Source organism: Rousettus aegyptiacus, unplaced genomic scaffold, assembly GCF_014176215.1.
Source record: "Rousettus aegyptiacus isolate mRouAeg1 unplaced genomic scaffold, mRouAeg1.p scaffold_m13_p_8, whole genome shotgun sequence".
NCBI classification, from domain to species: Eukaryota; Metazoa; Chordata; class Mammalia; order Chiroptera; family Pteropodidae; genus Rousettus; species Rousettus aegyptiacus.
In genome coordinates, this window is record NW_023416311.1 from 6,032,339 (window position 1) to 6,046,031 (window position 13,693).

At 51.1% G+C, this 13,693-nt stretch overlaps 1 protein-coding gene across 5 annotated transcripts in view; it reads left to right on the forward strand.

Moving 5' to 3' along the window:
* The window catches only part of SNX29 (sorting nexin 29), a 441,832-nt gene that overhangs the window by 301,364 nt on the left and 126,775 nt on the right, over positions 1-13,693 (forward strand). For all 5 annotated transcript variants that reach the window (XM_036226319.1, XM_036226320.1, XM_036226321.1 and 2 more), the window contains exons 17-18: positions 2,238-2,293; positions 6,198-6,279. In XM_036226319.1, the coding sequence (XP_036082212.1) occupies positions 2,238-2,293; positions 6,198-6,279 (138 nt within the window). The remainder of the gene's footprint in view (positions 1-2,237; positions 2,294-6,197; positions 6,280-13,693) is intronic.

The following is a 13,693-nucleotide window of genomic DNA, read 5'->3' on the forward strand; positions in this document are numbered from 1 at the left end:
TCACCGTATGGCCTCACTGCCAGCGCCAGGCACCAGCCCCCCGGCCCAGCGCCCACAGGCCGCTCCTTGTATTGGTGTCTGGAGTTTCACTGCCGTCAATTCTTGATGTAGAAACAAACACACACAACTCGGGATTCTTAGCGCTCTGTCTTCGGAGCGTATCGGGCCCACTGACCGCACCCCGCTTTTGCATCTTCTTGATGATCCATCTTGCCTCGGAGACCTTTTCAAAACAGCACATGCTGTCTCGTTCTTCAAAAGCATGTTAAATTTTTTTTTTTAAAGCCGTTCATTCAAAAGATGCTTTTTTCTTTATCTTACAGAAAGATAACAAATGAGAAATAAGCCTTCCTTTCTCCTCAGTCCCCTCTTAATCTATTTTCAGTGATAGCCACTGTTACTATTCTCTTACTTTCTTTTCTAGAATTACGTTTATGTTTCCCTCCCCCATGAGCATGTGTGCCCCATTGTTCACTCGGCCATCTCATGTGGACATGCCACAATTTTTTGAATTATTCCTCTGTAATTGGTCCATTAGGTTGTTTGCATTTTTCTTTTTTCTTTTCTTTTTTTTTACTTGTTTGAGCGATGGAAAGAGGATTGATGTTCGATGTAATGTTGGTGTCTTCGGTTATTTCTTGTAGATAAATTCTGGGGAGCGAGCTCTCTGGGCCAAAGGACGTGGATGTTTTTGGGGATGAGGCAGGTTTCTCCTAGGGTTGGAAGGACTCTCTCAACAGCAGCTTCTTACCGGAGTGTACTGCCTGGAGCCCAGTTTAGTTGCTTAGCGCCACAGGTTGGGTGCCTCTCCCTCTGGGCTGCCACATCCGGGGTGAGAGACACCCGTTGGGTTGGCAGGACAGATTCATGTCTGGTGTCAAGGGCAACAGAACGAACGTACTGCTCTAATTTTTCTGTAATTGTCACGTTATTATAATGCATGAGTCAGTTACTGAGAACTTTCTACCTGCCAGGCACTGTTTTGCATACTCTATAGGTATTACCTCATTTTGTCCTCAGAATAACCCTGTGACTATTACTACCGCTGTGCCCACTCTACAGATGAGGTCAGCGCAACACAGAGAAGTCAGGGAGAAGTGGAGCTGGGCTCCGATCCTGAGCCACGTGGCCCCAGAGCACAGGCTCCGAAGTCGCCGGGTTCTCCTGCCTCCACAGAGAGCCCACCCACTGTTTCTTTAAGGCGTGCCTCCTAGTGCGCCCTAACCCTCTGTGAGGGCGGAACGTCTTCACGTCTCACCTCCTGCCGCCATTTAGCTGGCTTTCCTCTGGGAGAAATTGTAGCAGGAAAGCCTCTGAGGTCGGACAGACCGGGATTCGTATCACTGCCTGCGTGTGTGGCCACGGGCTTCGTTTACAGCCTCCCTGAGCCTCCCCCTCCTCATCTGTGAGGGGATGGGGGGCGGGGAGCACCCACCCCTGGGATTGTCATCCAGGCTGATGAAGATCGTGGATAACGCGAAACCTCAGAAACAAACGTTCTCTTCCCCGCACTACCCCGCGCCCTCTTGTTCCTCTTGGTTTTGATCCACATTCTTAAATTCTCGCTGGTTCAGATCCAGTCAGCTCACAACAGGAAACTTACTCCGTGGGCGCGACAATGTCATCACCGTTTATTGAGCATCAACTAGTGCCGGCCGTTTCGCTGTCTGTTTTGTGTAACAACTGCCGCCGTGCCAGGCAGTTTAGTTTCTTTCACCCGGTCGTGTTACCAGGGGGCTCTTCCGAGTCGAGGAGGAACCGTGTCGTGCTGCCTTAAATTGCCCAAACGTTGGCGGGGCGAGGGTGGAGCCCACGGGGCGGGCACTGGCCTTTCGTGTCGACGTGCTGGGTGTGTCTGTGCGTGCGATGCTCATCTTGGCGACAGTGGATATTTTTCCACTGCGCCTTTGATGTCTTGCATCTCAGCCCCTAACTAGGCCTTTGTAGCTCCCACATGACAAGCTTTTACACATGTGCGATGACCTCGGTGGGATCAACGGTCCTTTTTCCGGAAAGATAATTGAGCTCTCCCGTGGTGGCGTGTTTTTATTCCTGTAACCCCCTCCCTAGCCTCCCTTCCACGAAACCCCTTATTGTTTTCCAGTAGCTGCTTTTTCACCTCTTTCTGAGTAGGAAGTGTTCGGGGGTCACTGAGAGGCAGGTTCTCTCAGGATTACGCACACCGTGGTAATCATGATGCGTTTTCTCTCTCTCCCTCCCCCCTCTCCCGATGGCAGGTGCCTGGAGACTTGAGTCAAACATCTGAAGATCAGAGTTTGTCGGATTTTGAAATGTAAGTGCACAGCATCCGCTCGTGAGGGGCACTTTGGGACTAGGACTCTGCTGTTTGGCTCGTGTCCCAGAAGGACCACAGTAGAAGCAGAGGCCGCTGTTTGCGTCCACACGGGCCGGTTCGGTTATTGTACAGGTGGGGCCCGGCTCGCCTGCAGCCCGAGTCTGGCCTTCAGTTGGGTTTTCCACTGGGTACCAAAAAAGTAATTTTTTGGCTGATATTTAAGAGCTGAAAGATATCAAATAAAAATGTAGATTTCTGTTTTCCTTAAAAGAAGACGCACACCCCTGCCAGGCTGCAGTCCCCGCTGCTCCCTGTCGCCCCGCTCAGGCCCACTCCACCCATTTCATCGTCTGTGTGGCTCCTGTAGGAATTCGAGTGGACAGCCCCTGGGGTGTTGGAAGCAGCAGTAGTTCAGTACATGGGTCTGATTTCCGATTGGATTTAATTCTGTCTGGTGCCCCTGCTGTTAAACCCCTGAGGAATTTAGTTGGCTTTCAGACCGCTGTTTCTGACCAGGTTGCCATGGTGTTTGGACAGATGATCCCCTTGGGATGGTAGAGTGGGGTGAGTCCGGGGTTGCCGTGCAGAACCCCCCTCCCCACTCATTCTGTCGTGCTGAGTGAAAAAAGGCTCAGCCTCCGAGAGAGGGTGTCAGCCGGGAAAAGCCTGCTTCCAGGGAGAGAGGGCAGGACTTCAGGAAGCGTTTCGTCAGAGCCAGTCTGGCCTATGTTGAAGTCTCAGCCACAGGACTCTCATAGGTGTGACCTTGGGCGAGTCACTTATCCTCCCTGGGCCTGAGTTTCTTCTCACAAGACGAAAGTCATGTTACCAGCCTTGCAGGGGTGTGGTGGCGATTGGAGGGAGATCATGAAAAACACGGGGGGCATTGAGAGCCCCCTCAGTGCTCGGGTGGCTGCAGTGGAGCTGGACGTGGCACTCGGGTTGGTAGGATGAGGAGGTTAACGTGGTTAAGGAGTGAAGGATGAAAATCAAAGGCGAGTTTGCCTCCCCTGGGCCAGAGAGTCAGGGGAGTGCAGCCCGAAGAGGATAGTGGAACGGCAGCCTGGGCGAGGGCCGGGGTGGGGGACACACTAGGAAGAGAGGTGACAGCCGGACAGGGACAAGTCAGCCGTGACCAGCAGGGGCTCGTTATGAGAGAGCTTATCGGGCACCTGGTGCACGTGGTGTCACGCCAGGCCCCCCGTGGAGGAGGCGAGGAAGCCGCCGCCCCTGCCTGGTCCAGCCACACCGTCTCTTTCATGGAGATTTGAAGCCCCCCCGCCCCTCACTGGTTTCCTTATCTCTACTGGAGCCAGAAGAAGATGCCATTTCCCTCTCTTAAGATGGAGACCCAAATCCTCTGTGTAGTGTACAGGGAAGGCCCTTGCTTACCTCCCGTCTCCACCCTGCATACTAGTCACCTGGCCTACTCTAACTCGCTTGGCCTTCCCTACTCAGGGTCGTTATTTTATTTCCTTAACTCACACCAACACAGCATTTTCTCTGTGCTAGGCATTGTTCTAACTTACTCAGTCCCTGCAACAGCCCTCTGATGTGGATGTCATCGACAGGTGACAGATGTGAGCCAGGATTTGGACCCAGGCAGTCCTGACCTAGGCTCCGCGCCCTTCACAAATGTCAGCCCCATGCCAGCCTCAGCCTCCCCTCCCCAGCTCGGCTGACTCTCAGCATTCCTACAAGTCCAAACATCGCTTCCTCAGAGAAGCCCCCTGGCGTTCACGTGTTAGAGCCAGTATTCTTTAGTGGCACCTGTGACAGTGGTAATTAAGTAATGTATTTAATAAAATTATATAACAATTATAAACATATATGTACCTAACAACAGAGCCCCCAAAACATATGAGGTGACAATTGACAGAAATGAAGGGAAAAAATAGGTAGTTCTACAATACTAGTTGGGGACTTCAGTACCCCACTTTCAGTGATGGAAAGAACTAGAGAGAAGATCAATAAGGAAATAGAAGACTCAAATAACACTCTAAACCAGTTAGATCTAATGGATACGTATAGAACACTCTGCCAAATAACAACAGAATACACATTCTTCTCAAGCACACAGAGAACATTCCCTAGGATAGGTCACATGTTAGGCCACAAAACAAATCTCAGTAAATCTTAAAAGATGGAAGTCGAACAAAGTATCTTCTTCGACCACAGTGGTCTAATAATTTTTATGGGGCTTTGTCTCCCTCCCATGTTAAACTGCACAGTCCACCGAGGGCAGGGGCTATATCTGCTTTCTTCATTGCTCTGTCTCCAGTACCTGGAATAGTATCCGGAATAATATCTGGCACATAGTAGGTTCTCATGAGTGAACAAACAGAAGAATGAGCAGGTGAACTGGTACCTAGGAGGGCGATCGCCATGTAAGCAACCAGTTGTAACGCAGTGTGGTAGTTGCTCTGAAAAGGAGCAACTCCTAACCCATCTGGGGTCACCTCACTGTAACTATGGGAGATTGCCCAGCCCTAGTTAAGCCAGGGAGGTTAATGTAAACCGGAGTGTTCGATATTCTTCTGCACCCCTCCCCCCATTGACGGAAACAAAAGGGGAACACTGTGGGCACTAGAAGACTCTGGGGACATTTATAGGAAGAATGTCATTAGATAGACAAACCATTTTGGTGGCCTGGAATCGCAGTTTGTACTTGGAGCCCCGGAGAGGTGGTCAGTAGGACCTGTTTTGCCCCATTAAGGAGGTCAGCACCTCGGCTCGGAGCTGAGGAGAAATGTTGCTTCGGGACTGGGCCATTTCTTTGTGAAAACAAAATGCTCTTTGCTGTAAAGGTTGTGAGACTCCTGAGTCCTGGAATCTTCCATCATCAGTGGCTCATACTGAGATTCAAGCACAGGAGGCTGATGAATTTTTGTGAGCTGCTGTTTAGAGAGAACGGGAGCTGAGGAAAAAGCGTTTAGCCCCAGAACAGCTTCAGGTAGAGGCAAGGCCTGGAACCTCCCAGCCCTTCCACAACTGCATGGTGCTGTTTTGAATGTTGTTGTGATGGATCTTGAAGTTTCAGAACAGCTAAGGTATCAGCTCCTCGTGGTCTGGACTCCCCCAGCCTGTCGGAATTACAGTGGTGGTGGTGGGCGTGCATACCCAGGGACTCACAAGTTACGTTTAAAGTCATCGCAGGAGGCAAAACTGTCATATAACCAAATAACCCTTGAAAATTCCTTAAATAGCCTATGAAGATTAACTGAGATAATATAGATAAAAGCGTGGAGCCATAAGTTGTTAGGTACTTGGTAAAGGATTTCGTATTTGAATTTAAATCTTGTTTCGTTAGAGCCATACACATTGTTTGTAGAGAAGTCAAAAGAGGAGTATTTGCACCTGGCTTCCTCGTATCCCCTGGCTCTCCCCGCCCCCCCAATAGCTGTTGCTCACATAGCCATGACTGTTGGTCTTCTGAGCTCTTTGATGGAGTCTGATTTTAAAATGGGGGCCAGGGTCTAAAGTGGGTACAACGAGGAGGCAGTATGACTCCTCTGGGTGCTCCAGAGACCCTGTGGGCATTACCGCACAGGACCCTCCAGTCTCATTAGGGGCTTCTGGTCGTCACCTCCTTCTTCGGTCTTGGTCACTCACAACTGAAGTCTCAGCTCTTTCTCTTTCCAGAATACAAACTGCATATGTAAATTTAAATATATATATATGTTATATATGTATGTATATATGTTGTGTATATTTTAAACTAAGTCCTTTCAAAATAATCTTGGTTTCAAAGTAATGAGACTTAAACTGGTCCTTTAGCTTACTCTTAAGTATAATAGATATTGTCATAGATTGTGCATAATGCCTCTTAGAAGAGAAGATACTTTCCTTCATTTTCTCCCTAAATTGAAATAACCGCTTTTGATCTTTCCTTTGTGGCCAGATCGAACCGGGCGCTGATCAACGTCTGGATCCCATCCGTGTTTCTCCGGGGCAAAGCCACGAACGCGTTCCACGTGTATCAGGTAGGTGCCTGGTTCTCAGTCAGAATGTCACGGCCGGGGTGGAACCGGCACTCGTCGGTCAGAGCGCGGGTGCCGTACACGGGAGGCCAGCGACCCGCGACTCAGCCCCCCGAGGCAGCGGGGCGGAGCCTCTGCGTGCGTGCCAGGCCTCTCGCTGTGGCTGTGACCCCTCAGCTCGGACTCCTTGAGCAGAAGTGATGCTGGTTGACTGGCGTTTGCAACTGAAAAGTCTAGGCGTAGGTCTGGCCTCAGGCGCGCCTGGCCCTGTGCGCCGGAACCTTCTGCCATCTCCTGTCCCCTTTGCCGAGGCATCCCTTTCAGGCTGGCGCGCTCTGCGGGTCGATGAGGTGGCTCCCGGCAGTGCCTGACCCTGGGCCTGTCAGGGAGGTTTCACTCAAGTCCTGGGCATCTCTCCCGGGTCTGTCTTGGATCACGAACCCCTCGCTAAACCTCAGGGTTGGGTGATGGACTTCTGGGATTGGCCAGGTTCGGATCACATGACACTCTCCTCCTGCCATCCCCCGCGCTAGGATTGGGGTTGACCTTATCTGACCACGTGTCCAAGACGGGAGAGGTGGCTCCCCAAATGCAAACAAGGCTACTCTTTTCCAAAGAGGGGGCAACGAGTAGTTGACAAGAAAAACTGCAGACAATTTTTCTACCTTCCTCCGGCCAAACCCTGGTTGGGGATCCAGTGTCTGGGACCGCGGGACCTTTGCTTTGGAGGTGATTCTGCTCTGTCACCTGGAACCCCAGTTTTCCATCTTCTCTCTCATTTTCTGATGCCTCTTCCAGCCCTGCCTACTTACCCTCTTGTCTTCTTTTTCTCCTTTTCTTACCTTGGACCCTAATTTCCAGCGTTGGTGTTCGCTATCCTGGGACTGTTTCGATTACAACTCTTGACTCTTGGCTGCTCTCAGTTCTACCGTCTTCTTGTATCACAGAAACTTTCATAAGGTTTTATTCTTATTCCCCATGAGCTCTGAGAAAAGCCTTGAGTTTTGTTGCCATTTTTCTTAGCGGGGAATTGACCCGTTGAAGAAGTCTTCTCAGCTGTTAAGATGCTTTACCCAGACGCTGGGGTGGTGAAAGAAAAAATGACACCGAACTTGAAAACAGAAGCCCTGGTTGCAACTTTGTGGCCTTAGATAAGTCTTAGTTTCCTCACCTGTACAATGGAAATGACGATGACGCTCCTTGCAAAGCTGTCGTCCGCATTAGCATTCTATGGCGCCCAGCAGATACTTACTTACCTTTCTCTCCTCGTCTTCCAAAGCGATCGCCGTGTTTGGTCTTCGGTGGCAGGATTGGGGTGGGCCCGCGTCCTGTAGGAATGGGGATAAGCGTGCCGTGTGCATCTTTCCTAAACCTCAGGGGCAGGAAGCGCGCAGCACAGAGGCGTGTCCGTGTACTAGTTCAGCTGGGCGGCGGCAGCGCCTCGATAACGTGCGAGAGAAGCCGCCTGTCCACGATGCTCTCAGCTCCGGCTGCCAAAGGGAATCGTTATGACAGGTTCCCAAATGTCCTCGTATCTTTCTTTCTCTTTTAATCCCACCCCTACTCATAAAACCCCAAACCAAAAAGCTGTTACTCGAGTGTCCTTGCAGTCCTGCTGTGTGGTCGTCGGAAAGCCGGGAGGTGGTGCCTGGAGGACGCGGAAGCGAAGCAGACAGCTTTATTAGAGAGAAGTTAAAATGTGATACCACTCGGGAGGCTCCCTTGACCTTTCATTTTTTGACTCGCTACCCACCCCCCACGCCAGGAAGCGACCTGGCAGGTGTAGGCTTCTGAAAGTCAGTTACGAAATGAGATGGGCACAACAAATACGCCGTTGCCTGGGAGACCGTTTCCACGGGGGCGCAGAGGCGTTCGAGCCACTCTCTCCCCGTGCTCCGTTTTCCCGGGTCTGGTCCGGACCATGCACGGGGGACGTGGCTCAGATTTCGTGAGGCCGCAGCAGCTCCCACATCGCCCGGCGCACCTGCGGCCCTCAGCCGGGGCTCTCTGAAGCCTGTCTCGACACTGGCACGTGTGAAGCAGCACCCCTTGAATGCAAGCGTTTTCCTCCGTCAAACTAGAGATGCTTCTGGTTGGTACCTCGAGCAAAATCTGAGCCCGTGTTTGGAAGCATCTTAGAGAGCCTTTGCTGCAGTGTGTTTACTTTTCCTTTTTTTTTTTTCCTTTTTTCTTTTTTCCCCTTCCCTTCCTTTTTCCTTTTCCTTCCTTCCCTTTTTTTCCCTTTCCTTTCTTTTTTTCCTTTCCTTTCCTCATAAATGATACTGGATAGAATACGTAAAATACTACTAGCATTGGTCATTATTTTTCCTAGTTAAAAAATGCATTCTATATAATTTCACAAAAGATAATTTCTAGAGAAACTCATAAAAAAAAAAAGAATGACAAAATAGAAGTAAGAAATAAAATATCGGAGTCGGAGAAAATGTGAACTATGAGAATTCCCATTCAGGAACCAGTGGAAAATCATCTTTATCTCTCATGAGATGCTACATGGTTGCTCTCACTGATTTATAATTTCCTGTGAGCTTCCTGGAAGCCAGTGTGAAAATGGAAACATGGCTGTTTTGGATACTGCTGTTACTAAGGAGAGAAACTGTCAGTTCCTCAAAGGGAGCTCTAAAAGAAATCCCACAGGGCTGGAGGATAAGCAATAGTGAGGCGCGAGGTCCCCTGGACACATCAGGTTGTGTAAGATCTCCCTCGAAGGAAGCAAGGGCGTAACCTCAAAATGAACAGGATCGCATTTGACGAGCCGAGATGAAAAGATCAGCACGTGTCGTTTTCTCATTAAATCCGTGCTGTCCAATACGACAGCCCGTAGCCGCGTGTGGCAGTTTAAACTTCAGTTAATTAAAATGGAATAAAATAAAAAATTCAGTCCCTCAGGGACACTAGCCGCATCCTAAGTGCTTCCTGGGCGCGCGTGGCTGGTGGCTGCCATGCCGCAGAGTGCAGACACAGACCATCTCTGCCGCTGCAGAAGGTTCTGCTGGGTGGCGATGCTCCAGACGGCGTCTCCCGGGATGGCGGAAAGCAAGGTGGTTTCGTGTGTGCCCGTAAGGTGTCACAGAGACACTGGCCGGACGGTCAGCGGGCAGGGGCCCCTCGCGTCTCAGCTCTTCTTCCCTCGTGCTCACCTGGAGGGGGACGTCTCGGGGTGTCGTCCCTGTGCCTGTAGCACCCTCTAATCTTTCTTTTTAGCAAAGGCAGGCTCCGAATCAGCCCCTTTGGCAGACAACAGACTGAGCTTAATTAATTACATCGTATTGCTCTCACTTATTTATTTTTACATTTGCTTTCGGGTTATGGTGCAGAATTCAGTTTTCCCATTTACCATGGTGACGCACAGTGCCCTTTTGAAATAAATTTGAGTAGAAAGTGATTCAGCTTAAGGAGAAACACTAAACAAACGATGGTGAAAACGGCAAGAAGTTTAGGACGGTGCTCGTGAATGAACAACAGTTGGGCCCGGAGAGCTCGTGATCAGGCAGTAAGTAGTCCGAGTGATGCTCGCGAGAGCAGCCACCGCCCCTCAGTGTCTGCGTGCGGCTCATAAAGTAGCTTGCTCAGTCCTCGCAGCAGCCCTTATTATCCCCATTTCGTAGATGAGAAGACAAAGGCACAGGGAAGCGTCTCATTCTGTCACGTGTTTCCGTCCAAATAGCATTTTCCCACAAGGGACCAGTTCGCAGGTTCCATGAACGAAGGTGGAGTCCAGCTCCTTAAAAATCTAAAGAAGCCGACGGGACGTTTGCTTCCTTCTGAAGGGAGGGCCCATCCCGGCCAAGACGCCGCCTGTGTGGAAGGCCCCCTGCATTCCTGAGGTGGCCGGCGCGGGGCCCCCTGCAGCTCACACACACTTTTCCGCCAAAGCCCTGTCGGTCCCAGAGCCAGGCTGGGGTGGGTCGGTTTTGGGAAATCATTAAAGTTGGTGCCGTTCACAGTTCCTGCTCTGGCCACAGAGGGGTCTCGGGGATGCTGCCTTAGAACCTCCCATCAGGGACAGTGCCTGAGAGCCTGGCCGGACACTCTGAAATGTGCTCTTAGATGCCAAAGGAACTAAGCTGTACCGGTGATGAGGTCTGGAATCGTAGTTGGCACAGAGGGTTCTGGCAGGGAGGGCTGGTCCCTTCACGGGACTGCACGCAAGTTCTTAACGAAGGTTTGTGCCTGTGAACACCATGCGTTCCGTGCACTGCCCCCGAGTCTGGAGCCGGGGGCCGAGAGGCGTCCGGCACTAGAAGTAAGAAATGGCAGCATTGACCAGTTTTCAGAACCAGAGCTGTCCAGTATAAGCTTTTCATCCATGATGATATCTGACGCTTCCGGGCCCTGCGATTGCTTGGCCACTGGCAGACGCTAGCCAGAGGTAAATGATTAAGCAGCAACAAATTGAATGAAAAAAAGACAAAACTCAGTCTACTAACTGGTCTTGCTCAGTTTTTCTCTCTCTCTCTTCCTTTCTCCACGTTAACACAGTTGTGTTTAATTTTCGGTCACTTCCATATTATATAGTTACATCCATTGTTGATCAATGGGTTCCTAACTTCTGCCTTTGCAAATATGTGGTATTGTCCCCCCGATGCCCTGATTTCCAAACAAGTTTGAGGTCCACTGTCTTAATATCCCACTGTAGGGTTAATGAAGGCACGTCAGACCGTAAAACAACCCACTCGTTCTTTCTCTTGAGCAAATATTACAGCCACTGGATCCTCGGGCCTTTCCCTTTGAGAAGTCCGTCAGGGTAAGCGGAGCTAGAATCAGGCCTCTGTGTGGGATTAACTCTGGCCTTTGAATTTAGCCACCAGAACCCCTGGCTGCTGTACAGTGTTGCCTTTGCACAGTGCGAGTAATTAGGTCTCTTTTGTAAAGGACGTTGCTTTGTTTCAGCTAAGCCTTTTCCTTCTCGCGTAAGCCCTCTTTCGGAGAGACCACAGGGTGTCGTCTTGGCTTAGAGGAAAGGTGGTACCCCAGGGAGACACCCTGAGTGTTTGAGGTCTCCCTGGTAGGAAATCATGTAGCCGGGGCCATTATTTCCAGGGTCCATTCTACCGGAGGATATTTATGTATGCGATGCAGGGGAAATCCATTCTTTTCCCTGTTAATAATAGATCACAGGGTCTGCGTAGGCTGCTTGGGGCTGCAGGCGGTTTGGAGGATGGTGAAGCTTTTGCACTTTGCTGGTCTTGGGCTTCTCAGCTCTTCCCTTTCACCTTCTTTTCTAAGATGACTTACCCCTCGGGCCCTCAAGTTCTTTTGCCTACGCTCTGTCTTTAAACCCGCTTCGTGCATAGCTCTGCAGAGGGAGGCGTACATTAACTTGGGAAGGATGAAATGCTTGAGCCAACCACAGAAACGGGGGCCACAGCTGCCGTGAAGGTGCACCATAAGAAGCCCCTGCCCCAGCATGGGTTTGCCGGATTTGTGGGGAACGAGGACCAGTTCTAAGGGTGAAAGATTCTCTCTCGTTCACGACTGGTCCTTCCCGCCATACCTGCTGTGTGCAAGGCAGGCGGGAAGGGCAGTGTGGATTCTTGGATTTCTGAGTTTTGTTCCCACCAGCGTTGACTTATGTGCCACATGGTAAGCAAACCATGGAAGCTTTTTTCTTCTTTCTTGCTCCCTCCTTCCTCCAGAATGTTCCATCCCACAAAGTCAAGCACCTCAGCCCCTCTGAGGATGACAGCCCATTCACCTCTAGCCATTCTGGGGAAGCCCGATATAGGGGAAAACAAAAAACAAGCCTGGTTTTTTCCCTTGGATGTACGTGTCACTATGATTTTTTGTTACTGTTTTCGTCTTTCTAAACAGGTGGAACTTTTTTTCCTATAACAGCATAACCCCTTTATCCGTCCCAGACCTGTTTTTTGAGGGCCTGCTGTCTACCAGGCATGTGCTAAACTCTGCAGAGCCCGTGGGGAGCGAGACCTGACACCGAGCTCACCCTTGCCCCCTTGTAGTCTGGCGGGGCAGACAGATGCTGTGGGATCAACATAAGATTCTCTCGCGACAGGGCCGAAGAGAGGGTCTGGTGGGAGGGGCAGACTGCCACTCACCTTGCAGAGTGACGACGTACGATGACGAATACGTGTTTAGCACAGTGCCAGGCACATGGCTGCTGTGCGAATACTACCTTCAGCGACCTGACAGCTCAGAAGTAAACGTGAAAAGAACTTCCCGTTTAATCGAATGTCTCCGGCATGTTTGCGTCTTCAGACATGCCTTTATTTTGCATTTACTTGATCGAGGGCTGCACATCAGCTGCCTTAGGTCTGCAGGGAGCCAGATACCTTTGTCCTCAAGGGTGGTGTCTGTACAAGACTGTGTGGAGGCTTTGCAGAGAGCTGAGCCTTCTGGCCGGGGAGTCCAGTGCCCGGAAAAGAAAATCTAGTATCACGATTAACTTTGCAAGCAGGACGCCCTAGAGGTCTGAAAGAATTAACGCCCAGGCCCCGTAAGCTATAGTTTTGCCAGCTGGGTTTAGTCCTGCTCTGAATTTAAGTACAGTCATTACTTACCGAATAGTGAGTTGGACCAGCGGCGTCATTCATCAGCGTCTCCAAGGTTTCTGCACAGATCCCATGCATGGTCGCCCCCTCTGCCTCCTCCCCCGGGGGTGTCCCCAGGCGGCATCACCATCTGACACGGCCTTTGTCTGGAGCCAAGCATGGCGGTGTGCAGATCCATCTGCAAGTCTTCGGTTGCAGTTGCTGCCCTTATAGCGCCTGACTTTTATGATTCTCCTGGTTTCCCACGCTGCCCCCCCCCACTCCCCACGGGCTCCCCCTCCCCTCCACCTGGCCTGCGAACCAACTTCTGGAGCTCCCAGCACTGTTTCATTGTGGGGCCGTGTCCAACTTGGAGAGAAGTGCTTGCTCGCATGTGCTCTTGTATCAGAAAGGAGGCTGTTTGCCCGAAGCCCTCCCGTGGCCTCCCCTTACGCCCAACGGGGGGTCGCGCTGCTTTGTTGTAGCCGAAAGCAAAGCTGGGGAAGGGGCGTCTGTTCTTCAGTCTTGGAACAGAGGTGGGCTCTGCTGGCGAGTGGGGTGGGTGGGGGTGGTGACCAGTGGCCTGTGTCACAGGCGCTTCAGTGTACATCGTCATTTAATCCTTTCAGCCATCCGATGAGGAAGGCGCTGTTATCACCCCCCCGCCTTATAGATGAGGAGGCCGTGTGTCCATGGGTTAAATGCCTCCTCCGGGGTCACACACAGGCTCCGCCTTGTTCCTTTTTCTCCCCGCCTGTAGCTCACTGCCCAGCACTCGGCGACCATCGTGAGGGTGAGAATCCGTCCCATGAAATGAATCCGTTTCTATCACTCGTTCCCTCCAAGGGATCCTGCCCACAACTTCACTGACCCATCACTGTTGTCAAAACTGCCACGGGCAGTTGATA